Source organism: Lycium ferocissimum, chromosome 1 (assembly GCF_029784015.1).
Source record: "Lycium ferocissimum isolate CSIRO_LF1 chromosome 1, AGI_CSIRO_Lferr_CH_V1, whole genome shotgun sequence".
NCBI classification, from domain to species: Eukaryota; Viridiplantae; Streptophyta; class Magnoliopsida; order Solanales; family Solanaceae; genus Lycium; species Lycium ferocissimum.
The window spans coordinates 20,867,570-20,877,666 of NC_081342.1; the positions used below are offsets into that span (position 1 = coordinate 20,867,570).

Consider the following 10,097-nt stretch of genomic DNA (forward strand, 5'->3'; position numbering starts at 1 on the left):
AACTTCTACGCAAATCATTTATTTTATAAGTCTCATTTTCCAGGACAACATTATTATTCAAAGTTTAGCAATATTATTTAAACCTTAACAATATTTATAAGTATTATTTAAATAGCATCATTATATTCTTTCTTCAAAGCTTTAACAACCTTTATAAGTCATATTTTAAAATAGCCGTTAAAGTTCTTCTTTTATACAAATCATTATATTGTCTACAAGTCTTATTTTAAATAACATTATTATAACTTTAACAACACTTATAAAGTTGTTTTCTTTTCTTCAACACTATATTTACATTTAGCCTAATTAATTAATTCTAAGTCCGGTCGGATTAACCATTATTAATGGAATTTAGAGGATGCCTAATACCTTCCCTCTAGATTAGTAGAACCCTTACCTAGAATCTTGGTTTCGTAGACTTTAATAAAATCAACTCTAGATTAATACTTTAATTAACCTTAGGTGCCCTAATTCACCGTAAATAATTAGGTGGCGACTCTTAACTTTAATTAACCCCAGAATTACCCAGATGTTGTAAACTATTTTGACCCCGGTTAAAATAGGGTATGACACAACATACGGTCCGTATGTCTGGCTGTAGATCTGGTCCAGTGTATTAAGGTATTCTGGGCTGAATCTACGGTTGGAAATACGGTCCTTACTTTTTATACGGCCAGTATGTCTGGCCGTAGATTGTCCAGTTTTTTCGAGAGTCGTTTCGTCGACTCATTTGATCTCCGATCCTTATTGAACCTTCTTAACACTTGTTCCTTACTTCAATACCATTCTAAGGGACGTTACAACTCTTCCTCAAAGGGTCATTAAGACATCATTAACTTAATACTCGTAATTCTTATCCGATACCCAACATATGACACGCTTCTCTTAACAACTTTCTTTCCTTAACCCGAATGTCTTTGGAAATCTTAATTAGGACCATCACATACTATCTCTTGCTTATCCCAAACCTCGTATACGTCATGTCCTTCGTGAGTCTATTCACTGTACGCTAACGGGAAATTTTCTAAGGTGTAACAAAAACAACTGGCCACAAAAAAACAACATGTCCAAGCCTAAAAGCTCCATAGTTGTAAATTGCATTATGTTGTAATAATAGTTATCTATTGGAACTTTATGACATTTTAATGTTATTCTTTCTTAGCATAGTAATTTATATTCTTGGTGTTTGTGAACTTGGTTTATATGTTTATGATATGTTGATCTTATTTAAATCACAAATGTGTGTATTCTTTGTTAATAAATTATTGAACAGTTTTCAACAAGTAATGAATCTGTTGCAACAACTCTGTAACTTGTTAAGTTTTATCCAACAAGTAACAGGACTTGCTGTAGCAAGTAGTAACTTGTTGCATTTTATCCAACAACTGACAGGCCTTGTTGCAGTAACTAGCAAGTTGTTGAATATATTACAAAAAATGAGAGTTTTTAAGAAGTATCAAATCTGTTGCAGTAACTAAGTTACATATTGGGGTTTTTTCAACTAAGTTATCTGTTACAACTTGTGTTTTATCCAACAAGAGTAAGGACTTATTCAACAACTTACTCACTTGCTGCAACAGATAGTACCCTTACTGCAACAGATATTACAGTTGTTGCAACAGATTACATGTGCTGCAACAGATACTATACTTGCTGCAACATATTCTACAGTAGCAGTAACAGATAGTACAATTGTTGCAACAGATACCACACATGTTGCAACAAATACTACACTTGTTGCAACAAATACTACTTGGTTCACCCACATTTAGTGATCAACTATTTGATTCACCCATATTTAGTGACAAATAAAGGAAATCAAACATATTTAGTGACCAATATATATACTTAATTAATTTGATGGTGTTTTGAGTCAGGATAGATGATCAACCAAGTCCACTACGCACTAAATGGAGTGATCATTAGAGTGAATTGATGTGAACTACTTGATTCACCCATATTTAGTGACAAACAAAGGAAATCAACCATATTAAGTGACCAATATATATACTTAATTAATTTGATGGTGTTTTGAGTGAGGATAGATGATCAACTAAGTCCACTACGTACTAAATGGAGTGATCATTAGAGTGAATTGATGTGAACTACTTGATTCACCCATATTTAGTGACAAATAAAGGAAATAAACCATATTTAGTGAGCAATATATATACTTAATTAATTTGATGGTATTTTGAGTCAGGATAGATGATCAACTAAATCCACTATGCATGAGTGATCATTAGAGTGAATTAATGTGAACTACTTGATTCACTCATATTTAGTGATAAACAAAGGAAATCAACCATATTTAGTGACCAATATATATATTTAATTAATTTGATGGTGTTTTGAGTCAGGATAGATGATCAACTAAGTCCACTACGCACTAAATGGAGTGATCATTGGAGTGAATTGATGTGAACTACTTGATTCACCCCTATTTAGTGACAAACAAAGGAAATCAACCATATTTAGTGATCAATATATATACTTAATCAATTTGATGATGTTTTGAGTCAGGATAGATGATCAACTAAGTCCACTACGCACTAAATGGAGTGATCATTAAAGTGAATTGATGTGAACTACTTGATTCACCCATATTTAATGACAAACAAAGGAAATCAATCATATTTAGTGACCAGTATATATACTTAATTAATTTGATGATGTTTTGAGTCGGGATAGATGATCAACTAAATCCATTAAGCACTAAATGGAGTGATCATTAGAGTGAATTGATGTGAACTACTTGATTCACCCATATTTAGTGATAAACAATGGAAATCAACCATATTTAGTGATAAACAATGGAATACTTAAGTCACAATGCAAGTACATTGTTGCAACAACTAAGTAAATTGTTGCAACAGAAGATCCATATGTTCCAACAGATTCCTTACTTGTTCCAACATCTTCAGCAGCTGTTGGATTATTTGCAACAGAAGATCCATATGTTCCAACAGATTTATTACTTATTGCAACATCTTCAGCAGCTGTTGGATTACTTGCAACAAATTAATCATCTGTTGCAACATATTACGTATCAGTTGCAACATATCACGTATCTGTTGCAAGAAATTCTAATATCAACTCTGGTTTTATCCAACATATGGGAATCTGTTGCAATAGATAATGAATATGTTGGAATAACTTTTTCACATCTGTTGCAGCATTTGCACCAGTTTTATTTTTACCAATAGATTAGGTATTTGTTCCAATATATTTGTGACTTGCGTAAAACTACTGAAACAACTTAAACAATATATAAGGGTACTGGGCATAGAATATATATTTAACGAAATTACATAGAATATATATTTAACAAAATTACATAATGTGTTCATCCACCATAATTCAAATGCAAGTAAAAAAATAAGAGAAATTGTTTAATGCAAACATAGTTTAAGAGAAATTATTTGTCCCAACATTAGGGCTCCAACACCTTATCAATAATTCCACAAGCCCACCTCGATTGCATCCTCTCCACAGTATTGTCACTCAATAAAGTATCGGGCTTGGTCATATTCGTGCGGGTAAGCAAAGCGTCAGCAAAAGCAAGTGACCAGGAAGCACATGCCTTATTGGTCTCATTGTGGGGGATATCCTTCTTCCGATCAAAACTCCAATGATTCATTCGGCAAATTTTTAGGCAAGTGTGAGAACATGCCACTCTGCTTTAGCAACTTGGGGAACAAATCTAATATCAGCTGCATGTGGCAGAAGAAAGCACTATCTTCATTACATGGGATGTTGCAATCATAATAATTTATGATACCCTCCTTAATGATGATCTCAATAGTAACAAAATGGTTGTCATTAATATTCATGACAGATATGATCCTTTTGGCACCAATCCACTCGCAGCCACCTCGGTAGGGTACACTACCTCTGGGATAAGCAAGACCATTATCGTCCCGCCTAAAGAGAGCAAGTCTTTGCTTATAGGGCAAAGCACCCACATGTGTAGCCTCATCGGCCAACTCTAAGTACCTGTGGCGAATGTGATGGTAGAAGTTGAGGTCCATGATTCTATCAGAGGAATCATAGTGCTCAGGGAAATTGAGCTGGCTCATACGCATCAGCAATAAGATTTCATCTACATGGTGCGCAATAAAAGTATCAAAAGTTAACCTTGTTGCAACAAGTAATTAACTTGTTGCAACAAATAGCTAACTTGCTGCAACAGATAGTTAACTTGCTGGAACAACTAAGTATCTTGCTGCAATAACTTAGTAACTTGTTGGAACAACTAGTTAACTTGCTGCAACAAGTTCAATAAATTACAGGACTTGTTGCAACAGCATACTAAATTATATAGATATATGCAAGTGTTGAAACTTACCCAATCCTCCCACCATATGTGCATGTCTGTCATAACCTTGAAGTCTTCGGCCGCAAATTCATGCATTGAGTACATTGCTTTCTCACTCTTTTTGGATTTGATCAAGGTTTCAAGCTTTTTCTTTTTTTGGGGATTTACACGTTTGAAAATATCTACTTTTTTTAGCACTTGTGGCACAACTTCAGCAGTAGGAGTAGCAATAGACTTTTGTGGAGTACTTGGTTTCCTTGCTCTATAATCAGCAAATGCCTTGAAAATTGTTTTGGCCCTTTTGTGAATTTCAATAGGAGTATAGGGTGAGCTAAGCTTCTTGGATAGATTAACACCCCTCTTGGACATCAAACTCTTTATAGCAGAATTTGTATCTTTTTGTGCCTGAACCAACTCTTCAACCTTGTTTATCAAATCATCCATTTTCAGCTTGCAAGTATTGCATTCACAAGCACAGGAAGACACCTTGAAGGAACCGGCACCAACTGAAGAATATTTCCCCAACCAATATGGGATATCTATGGTCTTCCTACCACCACCACTTTGAGGAATATATCCACCAACTCCACCATCAACTCCATCACCACCACCATCATCATCTCTTCTTTTATCAGCAAGACTTTCCACAGCTTGTCTTGCAACATCAACAACAATATTAATATCAACACCATCACCAACATCATCACCAACAATATCACCAATAGCATCACCAACACTAGCACCAACATCAACATCAACATCACCATCACCACCATCAACTACACCAGTCCTTATGATGGTTGCAACTCCGGTCAATTGTTCTTTTATCTGATCAATCAATTCATCATGCATAGATTCCCCAATCCCTAAACTAACAAGTCATGGCATGTGCAACTCTCATTTTGTTAGGATAAGTCGTGGGTGCACAACCGGAAACAAACAAACATATATATTCAAATGGTTGGAAGGATTTACAAGATGTTGTAATAGGTTGACAAGTTAACAATTTAACAAATAACTAGATATGTTGCAGCAGGTGTCAAACTTGTTCAACATGTTCCAAAAAGTGCGTAATCTATTACAACAACCCCCACATATGTTCCAACAACCTCCTCGGTTATTGCAGCATATTCTTCACCAAGTTGGAAAAACCAAAACGATTCTTTGCCGCTTCACTCCAGAATAGCTTCGATATTTTTCAACGTATTATGAACACATTGCACAACAATCGAGTCAATTGTTCCAATATCTTAGGAGTTGTTGCAACATATTGACTATCTGTTAGAAAATATCAAAACAGTTGTTGCAGCTTCCTCAACAATTGTTTTGATTTTTCCAATATTATGTTGTTGCAGCAAATAGATGTATCTGTTGCAACAAGTAATTACTTGTTATAAAACTATTCAGGGATATTTTCCAAAAGATTCTGACTTACTGCTTCCTTGGGAGGGTTAAAAGGATCAAGATTTATTTTTTTTGTTGCTGTTTTTGGCGGCCAACCATCTGAGGATCCTTGGAAAACAAACTTCTTCCAAGTAGTCCCTGACTTGACTCCGGAGGTGAGGAATGACTTCAAATGCCCAAGCCTAGAAAAAAATTATGCCACTAAAAATCAGAATAATTGATGAAGGAAAAGAATTAAAAAGATAAAACATTGAAGAAAGAAAGTTTACCATAAAGACCCAAGGGAAGCCATAGATGTTGGAAGTCTTCACATTAGGGTTCAAAGCTTTCGACAAATATTCAACAGTCAACTTAAAACTTTTATGACCCCATGGATAGTTATTGAATGCCTCATGATCCTTCGAGAGTTTAATCAAACCAAGTTGTATATTATTCTTTACCTCCTTTGCCCAAAGAATAGAATGCACAAACCAAACTAAGCACAATGACTCCTTGTGCTTTCTTGACATAGTTTTTGACTTTAAGTCTTCTAGCAAACTCTCTACCTTGTATCTCTTTCCAACAACATCCACTAAATTCAAATCATCATCAACCTTGACTTTGCTTTTCTTGCCTTTCTTTGTTGCCTTGGATGACTTGGGTGTCTTGACTCCCTTATTTAATATAACTGCAGGAAGAGGCTGAGAAGGAGCATGAAACCTCAGTCCGGTGATTATGGGAAAATCCTTGATGCCAAAACAAACTGGCATGCCACAGTAGTTATCCATATCTCATCAGTTTTGCTACAAATAATTCTTCGTTTCAGAAGACCATACACAACGGTCATTTGAAACCTTGCATTGTTGTCCTCAGGCAAATCTAGATACATCCCAAAACATTTGGCCCTGAAGAAATCCTCCAAGTCCTCCTCTTGAAGTATCTTCCTAAAGTAATCAAAGGGCTTGCCTATGACTGATTTTACAAGAAGATCACCATTCAAATCACCTAGTTTATCCATCGACATCTGCACACGGAACTTCTCAATACTTAAAGTTTTGACAACTTCATCAGTGGAAGGTCTGTCAGTATCAATCCCAATAGAAGACTCAACAGCCCCGGTCGTCGACCTCTTAAAAGAAGCAGTTTTATCCTCTTCATTTTCTTCAGATTCTTCATTGTCATCATTATTTTCATCATCATCTTCTTCTTCTTCTTCTTTTTCTTATTCTTTATCTTCTTCTTTTTATTTATTTTATTCTTTTTCTTCTTCTTTATCTTCTCGCTTATCTTCTTCTTCTTTTTATTTATTTTCTTCTTCTTCTTCTTCTTCTTCTTCTTCTTCTACTTGATCTTCTTTACTTTCTTGTCCAGAAACTCCTGCTTAAGAGGCTTCTTGTTCAGCAATTTGTTCAGAAAGAATATTTGCATGTTCAGCAAGATCATCTAATGATGCCCCCTTGGCTCTTTTACTAACTGTAGATGATTCCTCCCTTTTTCTTTTTTGTGGATACATTTTATCTGCACACAGGAGATAAACAAGAACAATTTCAATTGATTTGTGCATCATTCAAAGTAAAAAAATAATGAATTTTTACAACAATTGAAGCATATGTTGCAACAAGTTTGTAATATGTTAGAACAACTCCATCATATGTTCCAACAACTTTATCTGTTGTTGCAACAGATTAGACATCTGTTGGAAAATATCAATACAGTTGTTGCAACTTCCTCAGCAGCTGTATTGATTATTTCCAACAGATGGATAATCTATTGCAACAAGCATGGGGTTGTTGGAACATATGATGGAGTTGTTCCAATCGCATAACTGTTAGAAACCATCGAAGCGATTCTTTAGCCTTCCTCAACAATCATTGTTTTAACAATTTTCAACAGATTTTGAATCTGTTGCAACAACAAATTCACTTCTTTGCAACAATCTCAACAATTGTTTGGGTTTTACCAACAAACATTAGCACCGTTGCAACAACAGTTACTCAGCTGTTGGGTAAAAATAAAACAAAGGCAAGACCCTTTTTCCTAAGCCTTACAAGGACAACAACATCTATTTCACTATCAGTGTATATTTACAAACACACAACAGTCAAAAATTGAACAAAATACACACCATTGAAGAGACACCCTACCCATGTTCTTTCTCTTCTTCTTTAACCAAAATTCATCATTTTCATACTTTAATTTCAAAACCCTAACTTTTGAACCAGAAAAAATATTTATTTCACTACAAACACACAACCATCACAAGTTAAACAAAATACACCAACCTCAACTGTCAAACAAGTGCTGAAGTTGCTGCAACAACTTACTCAACTGTTGAAAAAAATCCAAAAAAAATTCAAACCCTTTTTTTGAAACCCCAAGGAGAACAAGAACACAAACAATACCAAAAATCATAATTTCACAACCACATACACTATTTAAAAACACACAAACCCTAACAAGTGAACAAATAGAGCAAATAAGGATTTTGTCAAGCCCAACAAGCTCTTTTTTCGAAATCCTAAGGAGAACGAGAACACAAACAACACCAAAAATCATAATTTCACAACCACATACTCTATTTACAAACACACAAACCCCAACAATTAGAACAAATACAGTAAATAAGGGTTTCTCAAGAATTGAACAATAAAATAAACAACATTAAAGACAAACTCATGTTCTTCTTCTTCTTCTCTGACCAAAATCATAATTTTCGCACTTTGATTTCAAAATCCTAACTTTAAAAGAGGAAAAAGTTGAACGATTTTACCTGAGAGAAATAAAGAGCAGCAGTGAAAACAGAGAGAAATGAGAGCAGCAGTTTGTCGATTTGGCTTTTGAATAGGTTGATGAGGGACGGTTTTGAAGAAGTAGTTGACTTCCCAGTTCAGTTCGTTTCGAAGGAGCAGTTCGAGTTGAGTTCGAGTTCGAGTTCAGTTCGCGTGTCTTTGAATGAGAGCTTTTGATTTGATACGGACCGATGTTGATTTTGAAATAAATGGGGGGTTGGATTAAATGGATTAGGGTCTTTTTTGTATTTTGTAAAAGATTAAGAAGTTTGAAAAAATACATTTTGAACCCCAATTTTCTTAATCCCAAATTTAATTGGGTTTTGATTTGATGTGGCCCCCACAAGTCACCTGTGGTAATTTCACAACTTAAAAGTCACCTTTAGTTAAATTTTCGAAGTTACTTTGTCACTTCTAATGTAACTATATTTATTTATCAAGTTTATTCACAGATGTCTCACACAATTAATATCTATTACGCAAGACACTAAAAAAATTAGTTATAGCCGTGTGTTTGGGTCCTAATGCACCCTCTCCTCTTTTATATGGATCCCCTAGCTGCTATGTACGTACGAGCTCCTAAAACAACAACAACATAACCAGTATAATCCCACTATGTGGGGTCTGGGGAGGGTAGAGTGTACGCAGACCTTACCCCTACCTTTTAACGGGCAGGGAGGCTGTTTCCGATAGACCCCCGGCTCAAAGAGAGATATAAAAAGTTTTCGTAATAATAAACAGTGATAATAAGCCGAAATAGCAGAAATATAGTAGGACGGCGTAGTAAAAGAAACATTCAAATAGTGCTAGAGGTAATAACAAGCAATCCAAAGCAGTGTAGAAAGGCAAATCAAAATACTATCGAAATATAAGGCCCTACAAGAGTAATACTACAACTACTAGTATGCACGGATAAGTAAGACGATACTCAAGTACTTAAACCCTCTACCCTAATTCGTGCCCTCCATAACCTCCTATCTAAGGTCATATCCTCTGTAAGTCGGACCTAAGCCATGTCTTGTCTAATCACCTCTCCCCAATACTTCTTAGGCCTACCTCTACCTCTCCAAAAACCATCCCTAGCCAGCCTCTCACACCTCTGTACTGGGGCATCCGTGCATCTCCTATGTACATGCCCGAACCATCTCAATCTCGCTTCCCGCATCTTATCCTCCACAGTGGCCACTCCCACCTTGTCCCAGATACTTCCATTTCTTATCCTATCTCTCCTAGTATGCCCACACATCCATCGCAGTATCCGCATCTCCGCGACTTTCATGTTCTGAATGTGAGAGTTCTTGACTGGCCAACACTCTATCCGATACAACATAGTTGGTCTAACCACCACCCTGTAGAACTTAACTTTAAGTTTTGGTGATACCTTCTTATCACACAAGACTCTGGATGCAAGCCTCCATTTCATCCACCCTGCACCAATGCGATGAGTGACATCCTCGTCAATGTCTCAATTTCTTTGAATAATAGACCCAAGATACTTGAAACTTCCTTTCTTTTGAATGACCTGAGTACCGAGCCTCACTTTTATGTCAACCTCATGCGTGACGCTACTGAACTTGCACTCCAACTATTCAGTCTTGGTTCTCCTC

The 10,097-nt window shown here is 35.8% G+C and overlaps 1 protein-coding gene across 1 annotated transcript; it reads right to left on the bottom strand.

The window, feature by feature from the left end:
* Window positions 1–7,082: 7,082 nt before the first annotated feature.
* On the bottom strand, window positions 7,083–9,754 carry LOC132063211 (uncharacterized). The gene is made up of 2 exons (XM_059455671.1): window positions 9,553–9,754; window positions 7,083–7,219 (listed from the first exon to the last, which is right to left on the bottom strand). The coding sequence occupies exons 1-2, from the start codon at window positions 9,752–9,754 to the stop codon at window positions 7,083–7,085; spliced, it is 339 nt and encodes a 112-aa protein (XP_059311654.1).
* Between the last annotated feature and the right edge of the window lie 343 nt (window positions 9,755–10,097).